Source organism: Heterocephalus glaber, unplaced genomic scaffold (genome assembly GCF_053883595.1).
Source record: "Heterocephalus glaber isolate CG9 unplaced genomic scaffold, H.glaber_assembly_v1.0 deba00001479, whole genome shotgun sequence".
Classification (NCBI taxonomy): domain Eukaryota; kingdom Metazoa; phylum Chordata; class Mammalia; order Rodentia; family Bathyergidae; genus Heterocephalus; species Heterocephalus glaber.
This window is the reverse complement of record NW_028258316.1, coordinates 18,175,853-18,203,502: the sequence shown is the minus strand read 5'-3', so window position 1 is coordinate 18,203,502 and position 27,650 is coordinate 18,175,853. Positions and strand designations below refer to the sequence as shown.

The following is a 27,650-nucleotide window of genomic DNA, read 5'->3' as shown; positions in this document are numbered from 1 at the left end:
TGTTTGTAATTATGCGTTTTAATGTTCATTAATTATAGAATGCAAATTGCTGTGAGTGCAAAATTTGTAATGAGCTGTTCCACCACCCCACCCCCAGGTCTAGAAGGTGGGCCAGCTGCTCTGAGCAGAAGGAAAAACAACCAACTTACAAATTAGAATAACTTCTCCTTGGGAGGGAGGGGCACTGAGTGAATTACAAGATAGATAAGGCTGAGGGATTTCCTCACGGTGCCACCAGAGGATCCCTGGCCTTTCTGGGTCCTGGGGGACATTAGTGTGGCACCTTTGTTCTTTCCCCCAATGTTTGTTCTCAGAAGCACAATGTGGTATTGAACAGAGCTCAAGTTTAAATGGAGCTTCTTACTTCCTTACCTTGAGCTTGTCACCTGACTGCACAGGCATTGGTTTCTTCATCTGAAGACAAGATAATAAGGAAACCAAATGGGATTCTGGAGATAATAAGTCAGGACCCAGAAGGTCCTCAATAAATTCCAGGGAAGGGCTCTCGAAGCACTGAATTTCACTTCTGCCTGGCCTTGGTGGCTTCAAGCCAGCACAATGGACGCTGAATCTGTTTTTTTCCACTATAAAATGAAGCCATTGGCCAGTAGGAAGTTGGAAAATCAGTTCAGAGCTTGATTTTTGTCAAAGCAACTATGAACTATGAAAAAGGGAAAATAAGTTCTAAAATATATGAGAGGAAAATAAAAATTTTCCTAGGAATCAACTAAATGTATCTTTATATTTCATAAGGATGCCAGTAACCCTGTTTAACTATGGGTGAAGACTTTTTCTCCTCCAAGAGCTCAACAACTATTTGATCTCTCTTAAATGACTTCAAATAGAACAAGCATAATAACAGTTAGTGCTACCTCCTTGTCATAGTACTCCTAACAGTAGCATACCTCTTACGATCATGAGAAAGATTCAGTGAGATGTAATGTGGCTAGAATACACATGAAATGCAGAATAAATCGTCAGTCACATAGGATATGCATAAAATCTGGCCTCACTCTTACTGTGGCCCTTGCTTCTCTGAGCCTCAGCTTCCATACAGCTTCGCTGGAGAAGGTAACACCTTCCTCACTAGGCTTGTGAGAGGAACAAAGGAGATCAGGCAATCAGGTACCCAGGACATGCCTGCCACATGGCAGGTGCTCACAAAATGTTCCTACTGTCATTACCTTGTTATTTCTCCAAGAAGAAAACACATTTGGAGAAAAATAATCGAGGACCCCACACACGGAACATGTAGGCAGCATACTTGAAACGGGCAGTGTTTTTCATCTCAGCAGTAGGTATCCTTCCAACTACATTGTGGAAGAACAAACCAAAGCTCAGACTGGGTGACTTGCCTGAGGTCAACCAACCAGTGAGAGGTACACTGAGGCCACCACTGACAACCCCTTGATAGCACATGCGTGCTCTTCTCCTGACCCACAAGTCGCTGGCCTTTCTATGATGCACAAGGGATTCAGACCGGTGAAGGCTATACAAGGATCCTGAGAGCCTTCTGGGAAGAGCTTGTGTGGCCTTGAGGGAATGCAGAGGAAGGGAAACATCGCTTCTGACAGTCTGGAGTGTGCAGACCCTGGGAAGGAGGGGGAAAGACAGAACCAAGGAGGGCAATGAAATGGACACTTACGGAGCACCTACCATGTGCTTCATATTTTCCCATATACTGTCTCTTTGAATTCCCACAGAGCTCAGAGACTCTTCTAACTTGTGCCCATTTCACACGCACGGCTACGGGAGATCACACAAGCAAAACCAAGATCGCTGAAGTCTTCCATATGAACCTCGCTTTAATGTGAGGCTGAGTAGGCCTGGCTCTTCTCAACCCAGCAAGCCCCGGTGTACTGCCTGAGATGTGACAGAGTGGGGAAGGCCCTGCCTGACCCCAGTTCCCTACCCTTTTCCCCCCTTGGCCTCAATCTGTCAACAAGGGCAGCTCAGCCAGCCATTCATGCTAACATTGATTTGGAAAACCAGCCAGTCAGGAGCCCATAATTACTGGGAGTTTTAATCAACTCATGCCAATTCAGCTGCTGCTCAATTTGTGCAGGGCTTTGGTACTGACGAGGAGGGAAGGGGAGGGCATGCAATGAGGATTAAGGGATCAATAGTCCTCAGTAATGTAGGACAGCAGCTGCAGTCCCCAGCATAGGGCCTTGGACCTCAACATGGAGAACATAAACTCTGCAGGGTTCTTGGCACAGCTCCCAGAGCCAAGCCACCATTCCGATTCACCTCTTCTTCCACCTTGGGCTGCAGACCCTTAGACCCTGGCAAACTGCCTGCTCCCCACAGCGTCCAGTCCAACCTCAGTACCTTTCCATCACCTGCCTTAGGCCTGGTCTGCCCATCTCCGTAGAGAATCCTATGGGCTGAGACCGGTGGCACACACTTTTAATCTTAGTGCTCTGAAAGGCTGAGGCAGGACGATAGAAAATTCGAGTCCAGTCTGGGGAACTTACTGAGTTAGTGTCTCAAAAAATATAAAGGTCTAGGAATGTAGGTTTGTGCAAAGGCCCTGGGTTCAATCCCCAGAAAAAGTACTACACCCCCAGAAAAAGAAAGAATCCAAGAATTCTGCTTCTACAAAGTTATACCTGGAGTGCTCTCCCTCTGTGGATCTCTTCCTGACCTCCAAAAGCAGACTACTAAGGAGACAGAAACAAATCAAATCCTGATGCTGACACTTGCTAGCTGTGCGGCTTTGGGCAAGTCACTGCACCTTTCTGATCCTGCATTCTTTATTTTTAAATGGACTTGATAAATTACTTCCTTCTGTTCAGTACTATCACAGACAATAAATGCTTGCATGAAAGCTTTCCGCTCCCACCCTCTTTGTGATGCAGCGGGTAGAACATATGTTCTACCACTCAGTACATCTCAACCCTCTCGTTCCTTTTCTGGTCACAAAGAATCATTCTACTTTTTCTTCCCGGCTAGTGGGATCATCATAGCCTGTCTCTCCAGGAGTCTTTGACAGTTTGAGGCGGGCCATCGTACATACAGCTTCTTGTTTTCTGCCCCCAAAGGACATGCAAGTCAAGTGTAGCCTTTGTGATTGGGGAGAACTGGTCCTGAATCCCACCTGGTGTTGCCACTTGAAAGCCATAAAACATTAGCCAGTCATTTCATTAACACTTTGAGTCTCAAGTTTCTCAGTATAAAATGACCCTGATCCTACCTACTCAGAATTGCTATGGAAAATATAAAAGTAAGACATTTAATGTTCCTAGTATAGTGTTTGGTATATGGCAAAAGCCCAACTGTAATAAAATTATTATTAAGATTATTATCATTCTTAATATTTGATTCTTGGTAAATATTTTTGAAATGTAATAAAATGTCTGGCTGCATTGCTTCATTTTGGCTTGCATTCCAGTGAAATACCAACAGGCCATTCTCCCCACATGGCAACCATCTGTGCAGCACTCAGCACTCCCTTACTGAAGACATGAGAAAGGAAATGCAAATTTGTTCAGGACATCACATGGGCCAGACAGTACCCCAGGTGTTGTCCTTATATGCCTTTGCTGAAGGTTAAAGCGCATACCATAAGCTTGCTATTTAGTAGCCCGATTTTTGAAGAAGAGGAACCTGAAGCTTTGAGGTCAGGCCTTTCCCTTCTTGCTCAGCTTTCAGTGGGCAGAGCCTGAGTACAAACATGATAGTTCTGGACCTCATAAAGAATCTGCAGCAGCTGGAAGGAATGGCGAAATCCCGAGAGGAAGATAAGTCATGCTCAAGATGACTGATGATCAAAGCTTGTGCCAAGCAACAACAATGAATCAAAAATGGACAAAAACTTGAATACCTGTTTCTCCAAAGATATGCAAATGGCCACGAGATAAATGAAAAGATGATCAATATCATCAATCATTAGGACAACGCTAATCAATGCTATCATGTAATACTATCTCTCACCCATTAGGATAACTTTAATCAAAAAATAAAGAATCATAACCATATGCTGGTGAGGATTTGGAGAAAGTGGAACCTTTGTGCACTATTTGTAAATTGTAAAAGGGTAGAATTGTAAAAAGGTTAGATTGCTATTGAAAACAGTTTGGAGGCTTTTCAAAATTTAAAATGAACTATCATATGATCCAGCAGTCACATTTCTAAATATCAATCCTAAATAAGTGAAAGGTACTTGTATAACTTTAGTCATTACTGCAATTATTCACAATAGTCAAAGGGTAGAAACAGCCCAGGTCCCCATGGATCTATGAATATACATGCAGCATATACATACAATGGAGCATTACTCAGTCATTAAGAGTAAGGAAATTCTCATACATACTATACTATTGTTGAAACATGAAGGCATTATCCTAAGTAAAATTGACTAGTAAAAAGAAAGACAAACACTGCTTAATTCCATCATATGCGATACCAAGAGCAGTGAAAGTCATAGAGACAAAAAAAGTAAAATATGGGATTGCCCGCAGATAGGGAAAAGCAGAATGAGGAACTTGTTTATGAGTATTGAGCTCATTTTAAAAGATGAAAAGAGTTCGGGAAATTGGTGTACAATGATGTGACTGTAGTTACCACTACTGAACTGTGTACTTAAAAACAGTTAAGATGATAAATTCTTTTATGTGTAATCATAATTAAAATATTAAACATTTTTTAAAGTAGAAGACACGATGGTTCCCAACCTCGAGGAGAATCTAGATCAACTACAGGACTAGATAAACCCACAGGAAAAGATGATTTCCGGTTCAAGATGGCTTATGATTTAGAATAGTGCTGGGATGGCAGACACACACACACACACACACACACACACACACACACACACACACACACTGATCCTGGCTTGGTTTTGGAATACACAATTGCCCACCCTTCCCTTTAGAGAGCTCCCAGGGCATTAGGAGACACAGGTTGTCATCCTTGCTTTGGGATGGGGGAAGTTTCAGCTGGTCTCTACAGGCTTCCTGGCTCAGATATTCCATGGTTCTCTGCAAGAGGCTGGCACAAATTCCAAAGACTTAGGGGGTGGGTTCTGGAAGGCGGCTGCACCCGCACTGGGACACTGTGGAGAAGGGTTGCTCCAGTCAAACTGTCCTGAAAACCTGCCCACAGCTCACCTCTCAAATGGGTTGTCAGCCTTCTGAGGACATTCCCCTACCCTCTGCCTCTCCACCTGGAGCTCCCTTAAGTCCTACACTGAGTGGGTGTTTAGCTCAGCAAATACCTTATTCAGTGCCTACATCCTCCAAGCCTTGGCCCCAGCCCTTAAGAAGCATCTAGTTTGATAAGGACTGAGGGAATAAGCAAGCACATCCATATAGTTCTTGAGGGTTTTATATGGTAGAATATAAGAGCCAAGGTCTGAGGGAGTGGAACCCAGGGAGCGCTTTCCCAAGAAAATCTGCCAAGAGTCCTGAAAAATGTCTATTCAATAACTGTCTGGTGATGATAATAAACAGCCTTTGTACAGCTCATTAATAATAATAATAGCTAACACTTAATAGTGCTTACTATATGCCAGGCACTGTTTTAAATGTGTTTTGAATATTAACTCACAATGTGAGCAACACCCTGGGTTATAAATACTACTATCCTACTCATTTTGCAGAGAAACTGAGGCACAGATAGCTTTAGTAACTCATCCCAAAGCCAAAAAGCAAGTAAGGGGCAGAGCTAGGACTCTGAGCTTCCCTATACCATCTTACATGAGTGTGTTAGCATTTCTAAAGAACTTCCTTGTCCATTACATTCTCCCTGTCTTGGGACAGCAGGACACAGATCCAGATGCTACAGGGAAGAGGGGCATCATAAGTTGCAGAGACACCTGTGAAGGACTTTCCCAAGGCCACACAGTGAATAGAGTGGGTTAGAGCTGAGACTCAACTCACGTCTGTGTCACTCCTAGGTGAGAGAAATAAAAGGAGCCAAAAGACAAACACCCAAGGCAAGGCTTTTATTAAGGAACAGAGCTGCTGGGCTGTCTCAAACAATGGCAAGAACAGCAACCAGGTGCTGGCTGGGTGAGGTTTATAAGGGCTGGGAGGAGGGTGGTGGAGGCAGATGATTGGCTATTACTGGGGGAGAGGCGGGGAAAAGCAGGTTTTTGTTCTCTTTGGAGTGACTTGGTTTCTAGAGGCAGGGGGCATTTTAGGATGCAGGGCTGTTGGGCCCATTTTATCTAGCAGAGATCTCTATCACAAAGCAGAGTGTGGTTGGCGAGACGCAGAGAGGAAGCCCTCTTTGTTGCCAAGGTGCACATCTTCCACCTTCTTCTACCAGATTCAGGTGCTTTGTAGTTTTCAGATACTGGGAGGGAAATGGCATATTCTGCACATGTCAGACATACTGCTGCTGAGCTGCATTGTTTTACTCAATCTCCTCAACCACTCAGAAAAGGATGCACTGTTATTCTCAACAATCAGAAAACTGGATGGGATAGGGAAGATGACTTGCTTCAAGTTCACATTATATGTTTTGGGATTTCTTTGAGTTTTCTGAAGCCTCATGTCCTATTTTTCTGTGAGTGCCACAGAATGAAAGGGATTTTTGACATGGGATGCATGCTACAGACCTGTGTGCGACTAGTCACTTGGGAAAAACAGCTTAGTGTGACCTTATCTGAGCCCTCACTATGATCCAACTCCCAATCTAAACTCTGGATGTGCTTAATTCACTGCTTCCTCATAGCAGGAAGGTAAAGCATACCATAGGAAGCAAATACCATGACCATGTCCACTTAACAGATGGAATCAAGCACTGTGAGGTTCATTAATAAGCTCTAGGTCACACAGCCAGAAAGTGGTAGACAGGAAGTGACTTGACCAGACCTTCTTTAACTCCTTAACTAGACTTCCTCACATAATGACCATGGAAGAGAGTGTGATATCAGAAAAAGACAAACCCATTTGTTCCTACTATACTCTCTCACCACACAATCAACCCAGAAAAATTCTGTGATCTCTGGTCACCAAACAGTGTGTGGAGGTTTCTCTTTACCAGCAAGCAACTCTGTTGGATCTTTCAGTGGACGCCAGGTGGGTGTCCTGTTTTCATTCCATTCTGCCACTGTCTACCTGGTGATAGTGTCAGATTCCACAGGTGGAGGGCTCATTTCTACAAAACTGCCACCTATTTCAGATGTCAAGATGCCATCTCCAAGTTGTTTCACCATATGGCCAATTGGCTATAAATGGGGGATCCTTTGACCCTATCTTTGCATTCGATTGATATGCTAGGGCAGCTTACTGGCTCCTTATAAAGGACATCTTGATAAACACCAAGTGGAAGAGATGCATACAGCAGAGCCTGTGGTAAGAGATGGAGCATTTTTTGGTTGCACTACTCTCCAGGAACCTCCACATGTTCAGCTATCCAGAAACTCCCTGAGCCCACTTCTCTTGGGTTTTTATGGAAACTTCATTACAGGAGCATAACTGATTAAATCATTGGCCTTTGGAAATCAACATAGCCTTCAGTCTCTCTTTCTTCTCTAGAGGTTAGGGGATGAAACTAAAAGTCCCAACCTTCTTATCCTACCTTGGTCTTTCCTCTGCCCAGTCACAATCCTGAAGCCACAGAGAAGCTGCTAACCACCAGCTAACTCATTAATACACATTGCAATCCAGGATTTTAGGAGCTGTATGCCAAAAACAAGGTAAAAGGCCAAATATGTACTATAATATCACAGATAGGTTCTATTTTTTTTTTAATACTTGGAGACTAAGACACAATGAGGTTTAAAGCATCTTGATCATTATTACAGAAATAATTTAAAATTGTACAGAAGATTTGAAAACTGACTCTTGGACTCCAAAGAACTCCTCTTCCTCTTACTGTGGCTAGTAATGAGCTGGTCATTCAGGGGTCAGGCCAGGCCTTCATTAGGACTGGAGACATGAACCTTTCCAGGCCTGCTGGGTTTTGTCAGCAGTTTTCCCTTCCCCATCCTTTGTAACTAAAAACTCAATTTGCAGCTCGTGGCTGTGTCCTCCTGCCACACCTTCTCATTGATTCCCCAGACTCCGAGTGAGAAATGATTTTATAAGCTAGTTGGCTTTGCAAAGCATAGAGCAGGAGCCATTGAACATATGCTTCTGTGGGTATATATTTATTCAGCTTATGTTGAGTGTAATTTTGGATGGTTTGCATATTTTTTTTGGCACAGTGAGCAATTTAAAAGAAAAGTAGGAAAAAATTCTATCCCTAAATGGATTCAGATGTCATATATGTTGGACCCTCAGGGACTTAGAAAGAATGAGGTTCCCCAAGTCCAGTGCTCCAGGAATGGAAGTGGGTGGAAGAACATTCACAGGCGCTAAGAATTAAGCATAAATTCTGATCCTCATGACAAGGGACCCACCACCCGGGCCTCAGGCAGGGCTCTGAAGGTTTTCTTACAGGACCTCAGCAACAGCCTGTCAGATTTTCTCATCTATATATTATCTTCTCAGTACTGAATATTGGTAGGATCCTGGGAATGCTATCCCGCTCACCTGTCTTAGCAACCTCATGCTTCAGTGCCATTGTACATACAAATAACTGACACTCCCTTGCCCGACACCATCAGCTGGCACAGCAGGAATCTGGATGCTGAGAGCCTTGCCTCAGAGCTGGCATAGTCTCTGTCAGTCGCCTCTAGTAGTTACTGGAGTCTTGGACCCTGTGCTGCCAGTTCCTATCTAAGTGGCTATGGGCAGGTCACTCCCTCCCTGAGCTGGCCTCTACACTCAAAATGGGGGCAGTGAGAACTTTTTTCTGGGATGTGCTGAAGATTCAGAGGTGCAAAGTTGCACTTAAAAGTCACTCGAGACATTTGTTCTCTTGCTCCACTTCATTCCTTACCCAAAAGGTTCTCCCCTCACCCAGGATGAACTCAAGATGTATTGTTTTTAAACAAGCCTTAGAAAAAGCTTGCAAGGTTTCGGACCAGCTGGAGAAAAAAAAATACGTTTGTGTGGGTGCCAAAGATTCAAAGGAGAGAAGCGGGAGCCCAAACCACAGTCTACACCAGAGGGAACTCACATGAGGGGGAGCATTCATCCCAGTGTGCAGAAAGGAGGATCCATGTGGGACTCCAGGTCACAAGACCCAAAGCATCACTTTCTGGTCAGGCAAATGCCTGTGAGCTCTTTGCTGGCCAGGGCACAAGTCATCCCTGTAGCTTAAGGGTTCCGTAGAGATCTCACACATAGTAACTCCAAGGTAATGAGTTTTGAAATTCAAATGTATCTTTGACTGACTGATACATAATTTTTGCTCCAACTAAAGCCAAAGATCAGTTTTACAAAGATCTAGCTTGCTAAGATGTATTATATAATGGAGATTCTACTGCCAACAGTCCTAACTAAAATAAAAGCATTACTCTATGCGTTCTTCTGCATATAGGAGGGAAAACTATAAAGAAAAGGTAAGGGCCATGAGTAGGATAAAAGTTGGTGTTAGGGCTGTTTCCACAGGGAAACAAGGTTAAAATGAGAAATGGAGACATGGTGGGTAATTTGGAGGAGGGTTTCTGGAATGCAAGCAGTATTTTCGTTCTTGACTTGAGTGGTGGTTTGAGGGGTATTAATAATTAGTACTAATTAAACTGTAAATAATGGTTTCCATGATTTTCTATACAAATCCCATCTCACAATAACATTTGTAAGTATATATCATCGAGGATATCTATGAGAAAATATCAAAATATTAATAGTAGTTGTTGGAGGTAGGATGACTAGGGGTATTACTCGTCTTTTCTCCATGTTCTAAACATTCTTGCACATGCTTATTAGAATTCCATAATTTTAAAAAGGTAAGTTGTGGTAGATGAAACCGTTTGTTTCTAAAACAGGGCAACAATGAAAACACAAAAATTGTTTTCAAATCTTTTGCCTGAGACCTTTGTCACCTCCCTGAGTTTTACTGTGCACGAAAGAACAGCCCTCCAGTGGGAAGTGGGACACCACGCTGCACTGGCTCTCATGCAGACTCATCTTCAGTGCCTGAATATATACGGACCTGAGTACAACTGTGATGTGTGGACTGTTGGTAGGGAGGAAGGAGCACCAGACAGAATCAAAGTCCACTCTAAAATTGTAGAATGCGTGAGCAGAGCCATATTGAGAAAAATGGTCATTTTATTCACCTGGGTCGAGACCACACTCATGATAATGAGCTTCTAAAATTACCCTTGCATTTCAATAACAATGAAGATCATTTCAAAGCCAGAAAAGAACACCTGGTTTACTACCTCACCAAACTCCTTGTTTCATAAAAGGAACTGACCTTGAAAAGGTCATGGAACTAATTTTGACTTATATCTAGCTAAGCACAGTGTAAGCTGCAGGGATAATGCCCAGTTTTGGACAAGATAAGAGAGGCTCAGAGACATTCAATAATCTGCTCCATATCACACAGCTTCTTAGTCATAAGGATGGTATTTGAACCTGACTCTATATCATGGCTAAGTCTACTCTCTTCAGTGGTCCACAGTTACGATTAACAAGTCCATCTCCCTAGGCACACGTATCACTGGCCCGTGAGGATGGAGGATAGCAAGTGTTTGATGAAATATTTTCATTGCTTGCTGCCTCAAGGGGAATGGATTTCAAAACATCTGGGCTAGAGGGTAAAGACTTTTTAAGTCAAGAGTCATGGAAAAACTGGAGATTACAGGAAAAGAATAATTACTCATACAATTGATAATTAGGATGATGATGATGATGAAGATGCTATTTCTCACCCACTTATCCCTAAGACCCTTGATAAAAGAACAATGAGAAAGATAAAAGAAGGATGTTATCCTAGGTAGAAGATGGGGCTAGACTGGAATTGAAGACTACTGAATTCTATTTAACCATAGCTTTGGTGTTCTTTGGCCTCATTTGTATCTGTCTGTCTGTCTGTCTGCCTGCCTGCCTATCTATCTATCTATCTATCTATCTATCTATCTATCTATCATTCTGGAAATTGAACCCAAGTCCTCACACATACCAGGAACATGCTCTATCACTGAGTTATGCCCCCAGCCGCTCATCTTTATTTTTGACACAGGGAAAAAAAGTATAGATGATTAAATTCTAGCTAGAAAGCCAGTTGTCTTTCAAGAAAAAAAAATCCTCTTTGAAAAGCATGTATAAAGATATACAGTTCTGACGTGGAAAACTGTCCCACATAAAACACAACTGGGTGCTTTTTATGTGTTCATGTTTAAACTTTCATGTACAAATTCTTATTTGTATTTGCATATGCACAGGGGAAAATGTACATGAATTCTATAAATAGACCAACCATGGCACAATCATCTCCAAGGTAAGTGTGTGAATAAGAGAAAGGATCTTGAGGTTTATATTTTTCTTTATACATCTCAGGAGTGCGTGGATTTGTTTCACTTTACACTGAGCATGTGAAAAGTAGGTAAAAAAAAAAAAAACCTAAAAGAAAATTTAAGACCAGATGGGGAGCACAACTTACAAATATAAAAATTCTATTATTATAATTAAGATGAACACAATTATTCCAGTTTTTCATTTCAGAGCTAAAGAAAGGTATCCAAATACCAGGATTCAGAGCAAAGGAGGTTTCACGCATGCTTGGCATAGCCACAAAGGGTTATACGTTCACTGCTTGTGACCTCCCCGACCTCAAAGAGACACCAGCCACTGCCTCACTGACTCCTCTGCCCCGTCCTTGGGTTTGGACTCTCTCCCACAAGCAGTTTGCACACTTCACTGGGCTCCACTCCCTAAAGCATCTCTTTTATTTTTTATCTCTCCTCTGTGTAAAGACCCTTTCAGTCAAACACCCTTGCCTGCCCTTGAACTGCAAACTGAAGACAACACAGCAGCCAGCCACAGAAAATTGGTGGGAAACCAGAGGTGGCATTGCTTTTGGGTTTGTTGTTGCTATTGCTGCTGCTAATTTGTCCCTCTCCTTCACCTAAATCACAGAACACTAGAAAATTGACCTCACAAACTTCTTGGAACCTAATCTAAAGAAATAAAGAACAGAAGAAGACTTCTGCCCAAATATGTCAGAGACATACAACTTACAATAAAACTGGAAGCAATCAAAATGTCCCAGCAGACAAAGCAATTCACAGTATATTCCACCCACAGAATGTGTGACAACCATTACAAATGATGTTTATGAAGAATTTGTCCTAGGTAAGGACTCATCTAGTATTGAGCTTCTTGGTCTAAATTCCCTGCTCTAGATCTGAGGAACTGTAAGGACATAAACAACACCAGTTTTCTACCTTTAAGAGAAAATGTAGTAATTAGACTCAGCTCAAATGCTTGGAACATCAATTACTTAAACAATTTTATTTTCCATCATCTCTACCACCATTATCCTTGCAGGAGATAGAAGATAATAATAATAATAGTGACCATGTTTCCTGCCTATTTAAGGCCACACACTGGCTGTTCTGTATGTATTATCTGTTACTCCTAATAGTAAGTTTGTCAGGAAAATATTATTATCCCTATTTTACTCAACAGGACGCTGAAAGAGATCTTAAATAACTTGTCCCTAAGTCACATGGCTAGTCAATGACAGCTAGATTTTGGCCCAGCTTCCTCTAAAGCCAGCAACTGTAGTCTTAAGACACTATTCTGAACTGCTGAAGGTAGGCGTGCCAGTGGGGGAATATAAATTCTCCCATACAGACACCTTTCCAAATTACAAAAGATGTGAGGCAGGTACATGAAATGCACAATTAAAATATCAGTGGTGAGTTTACAGACACCTTCAAAGGGGCGGTGAAAGGGTATACATGCTTCCCTCGGGATACTTGTTTCCCCATCTACCAATGAATTCATCCTCACCTTCTCCCCCACACTGTCCTTTCCTGCTCTTGGGCCCTTCCACTGTTAGAACCACTGCCCTCTGTGAACCTCTAACTTGAAATCATGGATTCTGGAAGCTGAAATCTAGCAATGCCTTGACCGCTCCCCTGGCTGACCCTAAATTCTCTCTGGAAGCTCTAGGATGGGGCCCACACAGATGGTGCCACCTTCCTGAAGTGATACGGTTAGGGTTTGCTGCCAACAGTTAGCAGAACCAAAACTGCTGTTCCCATATCCTGCCTTCGGCTTAGAGCTCTTTCCTCCCTCCACATCCTTCTTTCTGGAATCAAAGGGTAAAACGCGTCACTTTCAAAGGGTGAGGGCTGCTCCTTGACTTTAATAGATAATGACTTCCGCACAATAAAACCAACTTACCAGAAATACCATCAGACCCAGAAAGACCGGGTCCCAGAGGAATAAAATGAGGGGGAAAAATAGAGAAGTCTTCAAATGTCACGGGAAGAATAAAATATTTAATGTCATAAAAGGGTGCATAGGTTTTATGAGAATGTCACACATTATGATCTTGGAAATCCTTTGCTGCCCCATTTTCCTCATACTGGGTTAGAAGGGAAGAGGGGGTGCTAGAAATTTACAAAGGAAAGATGCAAAATGAACTGCTCCTGATGGAGGAGAAACTCCCACTTTCGACCCCCTTATTTTGAGTCTTGTGTGCAAGCACCGAATCGCTGCTAGCTCCAGTTTCTTCCTCCACAGACTGTCCCTGTCTCCTTTCCTAATTTCATCCTCTTTCCATTTCCTCCAGGTCTCTTGGGTGCCGAGGAGGAAGAATGCATGCTGGGCATTGGGGGTGGTAGGGGTGCTCTTGGTACTGGGGACACTTGCTTTATCCTTGGGGAACAATTTTCAGCCTCTAGAAATGATCAACTGCTGCATTATGAGAATGGGCTTTGGAGTTTGAAACACTTGGGTTGAAATCTCAGCTCTGCCTTTACCTGGATGGGCACATTTCTCATGCTTTCTGGGTCTATTCCTCACGGGTAACATGAGAGTAACAGTGCTTGCCCATAACATTCTCATCTGTGGATCTGGTACAGCAGAAGGCACTCTGATGAGGACACCCTAGAGGAGATGATCCACCAGCCAATAGTTTCCCAGCCTTCAGAGTCTGAAACAGTCCTCATAAAGATTCCTGCTCCACTGCCTCACACGCACAAGGACCTGAGTTCGATCCCTGGTGCCAAAAAAAAAAAAAAAAAAAAAAAAGATTCCTGCTCCTGACTTTGCATCTTTCTCATAATTTTTTTAAAGAAATGTATAACAAGCATCATTCCTCCCATTTTGGATATTGGCAAAAACCTGACTTGTCGTCTAAATCCTGATATTTTGATACCATTTCCTTAGCTCTGAAATGAAAAACTGGAATAACCATGTTTATCTTAAGTGTAATAATAGAATTTTTATATTTAGAAGGTATTTCCCCATCTGGTTTTCAGTTTTCTTTTAGTTTCTGTTTTTTAAGTAGCTCATGCTTATCATAAAATAAATTGACTATAAACATGCTGATCTCTAAAGTGGGTGAGTGGTAGATCTATGGGGATGGACTGAGCCTTGAGTCCACTTCCGCGAAGGAGGGAACACTTTCCAGAAGCCACAACCCTCTGAGGCTCAGTCCAGCTGCAGGCCAGACAGAGTCAGGCTTCCAGTGTTAGAACCACTGCCCTCTGTGAACCTCTAGCTTGAAATCATGGATTCTGGAAGCTGTGCCTATGCTGAGCTCCAGAGTGATTTTTCACCCTGCTGATTCCTCTTTCATTTCTTCTCCACCCTCATGGATTTTACTTCTTTAATTACAGCTCAACTGAGTCATTAAAAGGGGGAAAGCATGAGGAATGGAGAAAAGCTGCCTCTCTCTGCTTTATTGAACCAGATTATAGTCCCTGCCTCCCTCTGAGCAGTGCCAGGAGGAACCTGACCTATAATAAATGAAAATTCTTATCTTTATTCATCTTGACTTTAAAAAGGCTGCATTTTTTTGTTGCCTCCCAGCATCTCTGGGCAATCATGGATCCTACAGTCCTTCTTACTATCTGGAAAGCCAGATGGCTCTTCTGGTCAAAATGGAAGAAAAAGAGCAAAGGAGGTACAAATGTGACTGAGTGATTTGTGGAAGTGTTTGCCTGGTTTTGAGATTGGCCTGGAATTCATAGGCAGGGCTGGGAACTGACCAAGAAGACACCTCCTAAAACATACCACTTCTCCCTAGGAGCCAGTTTGCAAATCTGTCCAGCATTGCCCTTCTCTCTAGCTTCCTGTCCTACTATGCTTCTCCACATAGCCTAGTTTCCTACCAAACAGTTTGATTTTTCTCATGTGTAAACTGAAGTTAATAATAATACCAAACTCATAGGATTACTGTAAGCATTAAATTGGTGAAAATAAGCAAAACACTTGGAACTGTGCCTGGAAGTCACTGGTTGCTCCCATTTCTCTTTTCATAAAATGGATACCACCGTGCTCATTTGGGAGGACAATGATAAGCATTAACTGCCACGAAAATAATCAAGCTAGCATGCAGTAGGTGCTTAATGAGGATCAGTTCTCTCCAATCACCAATCCTTTCTCTGCAGTTCACACACCAACCCTTTGGATATTTTCATACAGAAAAACAAAGGGACTTGTTCAAGGCCATGCTGCCACCCGGCTGAAGTCTCTTTTGTCTTCTGAACTATCTTACCAGCAAGATGGGCCTCTTGTTTTTGTATCCCTTGTCCCATCACAGTTGCTTGACACAAGAGTTCTGCTAAATGAAGACGTGGACTGATTCAGCGGCAACGCTGGTGCTGGAGGGCAGTTACCATAGGAAGGGGCACTTGGCATTAAATCTAGATTCTATCATTTCCTCTCTACATGCGCAAGAGCCAGTTCTGCATCCTGCTAGGCATTTGTTTTCCCTTTTGCATAGCAGAAAAGTGCTGGCTTATGTTAGAAGATGTCCAAGGTCCCTTCCTATTCTGGCCTATTTGAGACTCGAGATTTTAGATGAATGGGTAGATTAAAGATGACCAGCTTCTTTATTATTCTTCTTGATGACACATAAAGTTCTGTTTTTGCCTGTTGAGCCTGGGCCAGCCTTATAATCTGCTTGGCCAACGGAGTGGTGGAAGTGATGTTCTGGGGCTCCTGAGGCCAAGGTACTAAGGAGACTTGTAACTTCTGCGTAAGTTCTTGAAACACGATCTCAGGATGGTCTCTTTGCAAATGAAGCCTCCATAGCACAAGAAGTTCAAACCAAATGGAGAAGCCACAAGTAAAGCCTCTTCAGCCTCACTGAAATCCAACATAGCCAGTGCCACCTACTAGCTGCACCAGGTCTAGTCCTGGGCAAGTAAGGGAAGGGCAGTCTTGAAATTTGAACCCTCTGGGTCTGGATACCCAATCTGCCACATGTCAGACATAAACTATCTACACCCTTCCCATATTCCTGATGAACAGAACTATAGGCCAATAAAACAGAGTTTTAAGTCATTGAGTTCTGGGATAGTTTATTGTGCAATAATATATAATTGGAACAACAAAATCATGCTATCAACTGGCAGACTGAAGTGGTGGAGGAAGATGGACTTGTTTGGAATTAGGTCCATTCAGAGGCTTTCTCTCTATGTCAGGAAAATCAGGATAACCCAAAGGAATAGTATGAGCGAAATGCTTCAGGGGGCAGCAGTTACTCAGAAATGGTGGTGGGAACATCCTCCCCATGATGCCATAATTAAGTGCTTACAGTTTTCTTTATTTTCGTCCTCTATCTTGATTACAGTTTTGCAATGTTTATACTGCCATGCAGAATAAATGGACTCACAGCTTATATTTAAAACTGTGCTTTGCTGATATCATTATGTTTGTCAGATTTGCAACATTTCTAATACACAACAATTTTTCACTCTTTAGGACACCAAAGGGGAACTCAGGCTCCCTCCCCTTTCTCATGCTTCATGCACTGTTATTTCCTCCATCCCTGGTCAAGAGCAGAGGCCTCCTTGGGAATTATTTGAAAATAAAAATGATAGGATAATTCTTTATATACTACCTCCTGCATCAGCCTCTCTCCTCATATTATCTTTCACTCTGTATTAGTATTGCATTGGTATTCTGACAAATTACTATAAAATGAAAGTTTAAAACAATGTAATTTTATTATCTTACAGTTCTATAGGTTGTAAGTTCAACACAAGTCTTCCATGGCTACAATCAAAGTGCCTGTAGGGCTAGGTTCTGGGGGTGAGTCCAGCTTCTCTTCTTCCAGCTTCTAGAGACTCCTTCTAAAGACATTCCTTAGCTTGCAAGCCTCTTTCTTAGCTTCCTAGCTAGCACTGCTGTATCTCTCTCATGTACCCTTCTGCTTCCTCTTCCACATTTCAGGACTCCTATAACTACACTGGAAACACCCTGATAATCTAGGATAATCACCCTCTTTTAAGGTCCCCTGAGCAGGAATCTTAATTCTATATGCAAACTTAATTCTCCTTTTTGTTATGTAAAACAACATAATTTATTCACAGGTTCTGGGGATTAGGATGTGGACATCTTTGGGAGGACATTATTCTGCCCACCATACACCTTATATCTATTCTCAAAATGAGCAATTATTTTCAGTGAAATACATTATTCCAAAGGAATGTTATCAAAGCAGAACAAGAAAACCAAGCAAAAGAAATCAAACGTTGAATTTTTACTTTGTGTTTCAGAAGTTGGGGACTAGATAGAAGGTAAAAATTATATTAATAATTATATTAATAATTTTAACATAATGGAAGAACCTCCGATGTATTACAGATTTAGCTTCTTTCACACCCACAGAGAAGTAAAGATCATTTAAATTGGGGGAGGAAAAGAATGTTGAAAGTCAAACAAGATAACCTTGTAAGTGCTAATGAGCCTCCTTAAAGAGAACTCTATGCTCTGTTCCCATCAGGTTAATCACATTGGTGGCTGAAGAGGATGAAGGACTATAGAAAATCAGGTGAATTCAAGGGCAAGGGGATCCATACCTCACTTGCCAGATAGCATCTAGTTGATGGCAGGTATAACCCAGTGCTGTTTCCCGGCATGAAAACAGCTGAATACAAATGCTTTCAGGCAAGTCTAGATCAAGAGGGGTGCAGACAGCTTCTCTAAGATCCTTAGGCTGGTGTAGAAAAGCTGTTGGACATTCCTCATGCCCTTAGGAGGGTTGGAAAGCTATCTGATGGATAGAGGTACCTGGCTGTGAGTGACCTTTTGGTGGAATGGAGTATCAAGCAGCAGATACCACCATGGACCACACACCTGTGAATCAGGTGGAGAAGTCCTGACACATACAAGAAAAGAAAGAGAGTGATAGACAATGGTATAGCAGGAAAAAGACTGAGAAGTGAAGGCAAGCATCAACTATCCCTTGGCCTGCTATGCTTTACTGACTCATCAGTCCCTTGGACTAAAATGTTTAGGAAAAGGTAAAAGGTAAAAAACCTAAAATTGACTAGAATTAAGTGTCCACTGTTACTGAATAGGGAAGAACTGAAAATGATATTCAGCTATATAAGCATTTTAGAAAGGTAGGCTATGCTTCTAAATATATACTGCATATAAATATCAGTGATGTGGTCTTATACAGAAGTAGCACTTAGTAAATCCAGTATCATTGCAAGTTGTACTTTTTTTACTCTGCAAAAATTTACAAGTTCAAGAATTGTTGTTCCCTTTCAAAGTATTAGGAAAATAAGACTAAGAGGGTAAAGGTAGATTCCATAGCTCACCAATGACCAAACCAGAGGTTAAGAACAATGCACTTAGACCAACCTTCTATCCATGATTCTTTATTTCTATCTCTTCTCAGCTCCAGGGAGAAAGAACCCACAGTGGCCCTGGCTCTAAGAATGATGCTGGGGACAGGGTCTTGGTCCTCTCTCTGGTACCTGGTGGTCAAGACCTCAGAAGGTCACACTACTTCCCGAGTCTCATTGCTTCATCCACAAGGGAACCTGTAGTCCAGATATGTTATGAGTGTGAATTACTGACTGTAGACATGCTTTGAGAACTTATAAAGTGTTTAAAAAATATGTTTATTTTTATGCCAGATGGACTTTCTTGGAAGGGAGACTTGGAGAAAGAGTTTCACTTTGTAGGCATAATAAAATGTATAGAGAAATAAAAGATATTTTAAATCTCAGTGTAAAAGGGAAGGTATTGGCCTGTCTATACTACAGAGCAGTTTGACTTGCATCCATTGAATTCTGGAGTTGAGGTTTTAACAGTAAATCCTTAATCAAGAAAGGAAGGTCTCTGACAACCTCATCAGACTGCTGAATTTTCTCTTAACCTCCAGGGAATGAATGTTCTTTCTTTCTGTCTTTTTATCTTTCTACTTCATATTAATGAGAGAAAAAGAGAGACAACTCCTGCCTAGACACCCACCCCCAAACACACACACACAATTCTGCATTCAGAGGTTTCATTCTTTGGGGACATCCATCCTAAAGGAGAGGGTGCATAATTATTTCTGGAATGAGAACTGATGCCAAAGAGGAAAGAGGCAGATAACATAATTCTTTCAGAAAGTCAGAGTCATGCTTTGGAGTCAACATGGACATGGAACATCCTTTTGACTTGTTTATCCATTGACTGACTCCAAGGTTTGCACAAATCCTCCTCCTCCTCCTCCTCCTCCTTCTCTTTCTTCTCTCTCTTCCCCCCACCCCACACCGCCTCACTTTTCCAATATGCAAACTGAAGGATTACGTTGCAAAATTCTGAAGTAGTCAGCTGCTGAAGTATAACAACCTGGCATCCACAGCTTCCTTCCTGCTGCTGGCGTTCACATTTCCTTGAGATTCCATCTCCCCTACCTCTTAGCTATCCACAGCAGGTGCAGCTGCTTCCTGGCTGAAGCTCTGAGGGTGACTCATTTGTAAATAAGCCTATCCTATGCCCTTGACTACAGGAATTGGTGCAGGAATAGGCAAGAGAATCAAGTTGGCCTGGTAAGATGAGTTTGGTGCTATACTTGGAGGTGCAGAACACTGCATGGAGAAGGTATAGCTGGCCGGAGAATGGCATAATGCTAAGGAAACCGGAGCTGAAAAGTGAAGAGGGAGACCAATGATGGTGTTTGAACTCCTTGACTTAGTTATTTTTCTCATTGCTGAGACAAAATATGTGACACCCAAAGTTAAAGAAGAAACCACTTATATAGGTTTCAGTCCATAGTCAGCTGGCTCCAAAGCTGGGCAGCATGGCAGAAGGCATCATAGAGGAGAAACAGTTTATGGCGTGGCAGGCAGAAGGCAGCTAGCAGCAAGTAATGGCAGCAGGAGCATCCAAGCCAGCTCTTTGGGCGGTGCTACCCACACCTAGGGTGGGGCACTGTCAGTCCTGGTATCATACTCTTATTCCCAGCATCACATACTTAAACCCATCACCAAGCACCTAGAGCCAGCCACCCTCAAAAATCTCCACCTATGACAGCATGAGGCTTTGGGGGGACATTCAGATACAAGCCATAAGCCCCCTCAACACAACTCTACCTACCCTCCACTGGAGCCAATATATTTCCCCTTTGGCTCTGACTACTTTGTGTTGAATTTCTGTCATTTGTAACCCTAAGAATTATAATTAATAAAATTTCCAATTGTTCTAGTTTACATCCCCACAAACAACACAGAATGGAAATCAGTATGGAGATTCCTCAAAAAACTAAATATAGAAATTCCATATGACCTAGCTATACTTCTTGAGGGTATCTTTCCAAAAGACTTAAAGATATGCATACCTGTGTATATACCAGCACAATCCATAATAGCTAAATCTTGGAAGCAGTCTATATATGCATCAACAGATGAATAAATAAGGAAAATGTGGTATATGCCCATAATAGAGTATTACTCAGCCATAAAGAAGGATAAATTTGAGTCATTTGTAGGAAAATGGATGCACCTTGAGACTATAATGCTAAGTGAAATAAATCAGACAGAGAAGGTTAAATATTGTAGTTACTCTTATATTAAAACCCAAAGTATAAGTGACTTAAAGAGCAAAATAAAAGATAGATGATAGGAAACAGGGAGATGGGAAGGGGATCTGAGGATGTGGAGGAGACAGGAGAAATAAAAAGGGTCAAGATATAATATATTCACATACCAATTTCCCAAAATGAATGTATTTATTATGTATTGCAAACATATGGTAATAAAAACTCCAGCTGTCCATCCATCTTTGAATCTCAAATAGATTTTCATTGTGTTATTTTATTTTAGATGATTCTTTATCCCGTTTTTCTGGTAAAGACCATTTTCCCAGCTGCTATGTAGGTGTGTTATGGGCCACTTGTATATTCTACTTTTCTTGAGTCTCATTCTGAAAGCTTAGTCTAGAGCAGGAATTCCCATCCCTTCTTCCATGCCCACCTTTATTTCTTCTTTATTTATCAAGCTGGATACAATTGGGTTGCTGAGCAGAATCACCAGATTCTCTGGTTTCTCCCTTGGTTTTCTGGGCAAGATAAATTCTAGAGCCCATCTAAGCTTGAACTATCACCAGCGATACCATAACTATGGGCACAGAAAATAGCAATGATCCCTCAAAGAGCACCACCACTTCTCCACGGCGTAGAGAAAAGGCTTTATAAAGGAGGAGACACCTGAAACATGTCCACTTGTTTGCTCCATGGCCTGGGGACAGCAATTCCCTCTTTGGAGAAAGAACCACATGAGCAAAGGCCAGGAGGCATTAAACAGGCAGCATGTTCAAACAGCAACATCTAATTAGTGCCCCTTGGCTCTGGTGTAGCACGAAGTAAAGTGGTGAGAGCTTTGGCAGGATGGTCTGGACAAGGGGCAAAAGAAGAAGGGCACTGAATGCCAGGCTGAGTTTAGCCTATGGGGAAATATTTCCCGAGTGTATTTCCAACACACCCCAACACATGGACATATGCACACACTCTCTTTCACTTGTTAAAAATTCAAGTTCTTGGGACCCAATCTCTTCTAGAGTGGAACCTTGGAACTTGCATTTTGAACAACTACCCAAGACCATTCTTATGAAAAAAATCAATACTTGGACACCTTTCTGTAAGCAGTAGGGATCTTCACTAATCCTTCTGTTGTTCTTTTTGTTGTTATTTCACACTAGATCCTGAAATTCCATGTACACATGGCTGCCTCCCCTCACTCCCACACTTCTGTCTTGGGCATCAGCACTGTTTTTCTAATGTACAAGGAGTGATCAAAATATACAGTGAATATTTAAATTGAAAAATTATTGCCCTAAAAGAAGCATTGGCATTAATCCCCCTCTATATTCTCCCCCTTGCTTCAAATGCACATATCCTACTGTTCCTGCCACTTTCTGAAGGTGTTCTGGAAGTCCTCTTTTGTGTCTTCAGGGGGCATCATCAAAAGTATAGTGAAGGCTGCTGCTGAGTGCCATCCAGTGGAAAGGCGAGCTCATAAAAATGTGACATTGTGGGCTGGGGATTTAGCTCAGTGGTTTCACTGCCTGCTGCACAAGTGCAAGGACCCGAGTTTGATCCCCGGTACCAAAAATAAAGAAAAAGTTACATTGTGTCCTCATCCACCTCCTTTACTGGATCTGGCACCATGTCACTTCTAGTTTTTCCCCAGAGTCAAAATGACCATGAAAGGTAAACATTTTGAATTGGTTCAGGGCAATGAGGCACCCAGGACAGCAAACTAAAGACACTCATGAAACAGGGCTTCCAGAACTGCTTCAGGTGGTATAAGTGTGTTCAAAGCAAGAAGGGATATTTTGAGGCAATATGTCTTTTACTATAATAATTTTTAAAAATTTAAATATTCACTGTCTTTTTTGATCAGACCTCAATGAGACATCTTTTGAAACCATTTCCAGTATCAACTTCTTAAAGAAGCCTGTTCCACTCAGCTCCACCCTTTGAATCCCTGTGTTGCACCTTAAATAAAACCTTCAGTTTGTGAAAAAAAAAAAAAAAAGAAGCCTGTTCCAAACTGAAGGTCTCAGTTGAAACTTTCTCTTCTGGACCACACCAAGGCACCTATGCTCTAGAAGGTTTGCATCTCATTGATCCCTAGTGGGTCCACAGAGATGAGGCATGCTCTATTGTACCCTCGAAGGGATTGTAAGCTTCCAGAAGCCAGGGCCTCTCCAGGACCTATTGTATGATAGGCACTTAAGTTAGACATCTCCTCTCCTCCCAACAATTCCAAGAGGTAGGTTTAATGTTGCCATTTTACAGGTGATGTGATGAAAGCCAAAAGCTCCAGTGGCAGGAGCTACACGTAGCGTGATGCTCCTTGGCCTGCTGCCCCTTACAGGTGAGGCTGGAGCAGGTGGCCTGGCCATCTAGATGGACACTCACCACACATCCTGAGGAGTCCACCTGGCGATCAGACACACACTTGAAGTTGCGAGTGCAGCCCCCGTTGTTCCGAGAACAGTCACGCACCGGCCCAAAGGAGGACAGCAGGTCATTGATGGTTTCAAAGTACGTGGACAGCATTGCTTCTTCCCTTGGAGAGAAAGGGGATGATTAAATCCCAGAAACATCTGCATTGCTGAATTAAAAAATTAATGTGAATTGATTTATTATATTTGAAATCATCATTTATTTTATGTGTAACCAAGAAAACAACATAAATACTTTAAAAAATCAACAGGTGTACCATTCAATAGCATGATGTTTAAGTCCTGTTGTGATATAGAGAAATGGACTTAGAACTCTGGCCTTCATTTCACTAATCCTCATAATTTTGAAAGGTAGGGATGAGATTTCCATTTTGCCAACAGGTGGCTTTAAACTGTGGCTTAAAGAGGCGAGGTGTCTTGCTGAAGGCCAGCCAGCTTGTAATGTGACAGAAATGAAGTTTGTACCAAGTTCCAAGTTCAAAGAAAAAAATCATTCTACTACAAAGCTCTAAACTTGATCAAGTCAGTTTTGAAACCTTCTAGAGCTCCCTATAGCAACTCTAGGACTCCATGCAGCCTTATTACTTCAGCCTCCCTGCTTCAACCTACTATTCAATTTATAAAATTAAAGCTACGAAAGGTTATGGGACTCACCTTAAATCCCACAGCCTATAAACAGCAGAGCCAAGACACAAACACAGGACTCTGGTCTTAGGATCATTGAAGATTATTTTTCAGATGATTGTATATAAGTCATACTATCAAGGTTGGCAGTGATGGCTGTTGGGAAGGTCACGAGGTTCCAGGGAAACACATGAGTATTCCCAAGCGAGGTTCTCAAAAGGTAAGAGTGGTCTAGATACCATAATCCATAGATCTGCCAAAGTTCTCCAAGAATTCTATAAGATGATTATTCTAACATGGGGGATAAGGTGAAAGTTTCTTATGCTGTTTTCTGGAGAAAGGCCCCCAAATTTGGGATGTCCTTCAATGGAGGTATGCATGATTACTGAAACTGCAGGGTATTCCAGGGGCAACACAGGCAGTGGAAAGAGGCACTATCTTCTTCCATAATGTGCAACTCAGGAAGCCCAGAGCTGTGAAAGAAGGAAGATGATTGTATATGGACAGGTAGCTGGAAGAACTGGAAAGCATTACCAATAATGTCTTTGGGGCATACTTTATATTTTTTCTATTCTTTACCTACTTGAACTTGGAGCTTCAGATGTGAATCTTCTAACTCATTTCCTGCCTCCAATCTTATCTCCTTCTTTTCCAGTTTTCATACTGGCTACCAGTGAACCTGGTAAATCCAAGATATAAGGAGATAGTCCTTTGATCAACAGCTTTTCAGTACTTACAGAAGGATCTAAATTAGTTTCCTTGGCCTTCGAGGCTCTTCAAAATCTGGTCCCTGGCTACCCATCCAGCTACAGTTATCTTGTTCTCATACTTTCTACTCACTGGCCACATGCCTCTTTCCATTACTGGAACACAGAATCTCAGGTCTAGTGCCATGAAAACAGTCTCTGCAATGCAGTTGTGTATAGGAAATTGACAGAAGAGCCCTCCTGGTAGCTACATCTGTACAAAGTGACCAGGGAATGATCAGGAAGACTTGCAAGGTGAATTTGAAGCCTCAGCTGATTCTGTGGGAATCTATGGAGCTGGGGTAGTGCTTTATGGATGTCTAAAATTAAGGTAAATGATCCAGATCTTTGCATTCCCATATAAGTCTATCATTGGCTGAAGGCTGCTGTCTACAAGCAGGTGCCTTGGGTGAGGCAGGTCCCTGTGACAGAAGGCAACATCCAGTAGGAGACAAAGCTGCGAGCTATCAGCCCATAGCTTGGGGAGGGGTGGGTCAGCCCTGAAGTTGGTATCTGGATCAGTATGTACAGCTTGAGAATCCCCTATCCAATGTGCTTGGGACCAGAAGTGTTTCAGACTCAGGGGTGCTTTAGATTTTGGAATATTTGCATTGACTTTACCTGTTGAGCATCTTTAACCCTAAAATCTAAAGTTATACAACCTATACCTTTAGCTCACAGGATCTTTAATCATGTTCTGCCTTTTGTCTGGCATGTTTATCTCTGAATTCTCTTCCAGACAAAACCCTGGTTACCCCTGAAAATTTTTCCTACTCATTCATATATTGCACATGTTTGTCAAGTGTCTACTGTGCACTAGCCACTATTCTATGTAGAGGGGATACAGAAGTGACATTGGGCAGGAGTCAACACAGAGCTGACTGACATCTGCTTTGTGAAGCCTTCTCTACTTCCTCTCACTAGGATTAATTTCTCTCCTTTTGAGCACATTTTAAAAGATCTATTATCTTATTGAACTTAATTACCAGTCCCATGGTCTCCCAGAGATTGTGAACTTTCCAAGGGAAGGGCTCAAGATTTTCCCACCCTCTTTAGTCCCCAGCACAGGGTGTGGATGAACATGTGCTAGGTAAATGTTTTCAAATGAAGCAAAGAAAACAACAAAATACAGATGCAGTTCCCACAGAGCAGTCCTTTTACCAAGAGCCTGGCCAAGTGGTGGACTCCCTTCCTCAGCCACTCTGAGTTCCCGTTCCAAATCCTTCATAGCAGAGGCTGTTAGGATGGAGACAAAGGACAGTGTGCAGAGAGGGCTGGCAGATTACTTGTCACTTAATAACTTTGTACAGCTCGAGGTGACATGAGGTGACAGGTGTATGGGGAGAGAGAATTAACTGTTCCTAGAATGGAGCTTTGAGGAGATATGCCGCTTTTGAATCATGGAAAGAGTTGAGGATCCTGGGAAGATATTAAGGCTATTAAAATATTAATACCCTTAGAGAGATAAGAAATGGCACATGAGAGGAGGAGATAAAGACAGAGGGAGAGAGAGAGAGAGAGAGAAAAGAAATGAGATAAATACATGGAGAAACTGCTAGGAAGAAAGAAGAGAAACAGAGCCAGAAACACAAAAGTTTCAGAAGAAGATGAACAGATTGAGAAAAATAAATAGACTAGCAGGTAGAAAAGCAGAACGAAAGGCAGAGGCACCCAGAGAGGAATTTCATAGAGACTAAAAGACAGGGAAATAGAGGAAGAGGAACTATATGAAAAAAATGACCAAATGACCCAGAGTAGGAAAAAGAAACAAGGAGAAAGTATAAGAGTAGGAAACAGCCAGGTATACAGAACAAATGTATAAGTGTAAAGAGGAAAGGGAAAGCAAGAAAGGGGAGAGGAAAAGGATTCAGAGACAGAAAGACAAAAAAATGAAAGTGGAGAGAAAGATACCAGGTGGAAAAGAACACACAGACATAGAGAGAAGAGAGACTGAGAACAGAGAGAAACACAAAGGAGAAAAACAAGCAAAAAAAAAAAAAATCACCTTCTTGGAGAACCCAGTGACGGCTCAGTATATACAAATAAGGAAACTCTTAGCCTTTAAAGAGAAAAGCTTCATTTATGTGTTAGGAGCACTACATAAAACACAAAGACTTGACCTAAGGGCTGTTATTAAGCCAGGATAATTGACCGTGTGCTGGAGGGAAATGAAGAATCCAAGTAGGAAGAGCAGAAAGGAGTTTACGGCATTTTCACAACTTGGGGACTCAATCTACCATCTCAGCCTGAGTCCAGGGTTTGGGGTCTGCTGGATCTTAGAATTATCCCAGTAGTAGGGGGTGGGTGTAATGATCAGTGGGGCAGCATGAGGGCAGAGATTGGTTGGACTGATGGATATAGGGGCATAGGAGACCTGGGTGAGAGTCCAGGCCTTGCTGTGAGTCTCTGTCATCACCATCATCTTCATCGCTTATGATTTCCTGAGCACCCACTAGATGCCAGGCTCTTTTCTTGGATTATTTCTTTTGATTTTCATAACAGCACTATGAGCTTCACAATTTTCTTCCTGTGGGACAGTCCATGGCTGCCAGGTCTTAGTGGAGGCAAGGCCAGGCTGTGCGCACGGATCTGCCTGACTTCTAGCCCTATGCTTTTTCCATGCCACAGTTAGAATCTCAACAACTTCTCTGTGTCCTGGGTAGGACAGAGCTCTCCTTATGGGAAATCTAGTAGAAACCATGTCTAGTTTCTGCCTGCCTTAGGGAGGATGAAGAGGAAGAGCTGAGCCTGTGCTTTCCTTACATCACTTGCAGCCTCTGACTCCTGGCTTATGCTTTGGGGTCCACAATAGCCTCAGACCACGTTGGAATAAAAGGGGAAACACAGTGTATTCATTTCCTAGAGCTGCTATAGTGAGTACCAGGAAGTGAGTGACTTAAAATAGCAGAAGCCCTGTCACAGTTCTGGAGGGGGACACCATCCAGAGCCACAGTGCTGACCAAGCCATGGTCCTTCTGCTGGATCAAGGGGAGAGCCCTTTGCCACATCTGCAGAGCTCCTGATGCCTTTTGACCACACTTGCTCTCCTTTCCATGGC

The 27,650-nt window shown here is 42.3% G+C and overlaps 1 protein-coding gene across 15 annotated transcripts in view; it reads right to left on the bottom strand.

Moving 5' to 3' along the window:
- Astn2 (astrotactin 2) overlaps window positions 1-27,650 on the bottom strand; it is a 908,742-nt gene that overhangs the window by 363,852 nt on the left and 517,240 nt on the right. For all 15 annotated transcript variants that reach the window (XR_015439761.1, XR_015439763.1, XR_002396623.2 and 12 more), the window contains one exon: window positions 23,176-23,326. Coding sequence is in view for 12 of the 15 variants with exons in the window: in XM_087182849.1 (XP_087038975.1) it covers window positions 23,176-23,326 (151 nt within the window). In the remaining 3 variants the exon portion in view is untranslated. The remainder of the gene's footprint in view (window positions 1-23,175; window positions 23,327-27,650) is intronic.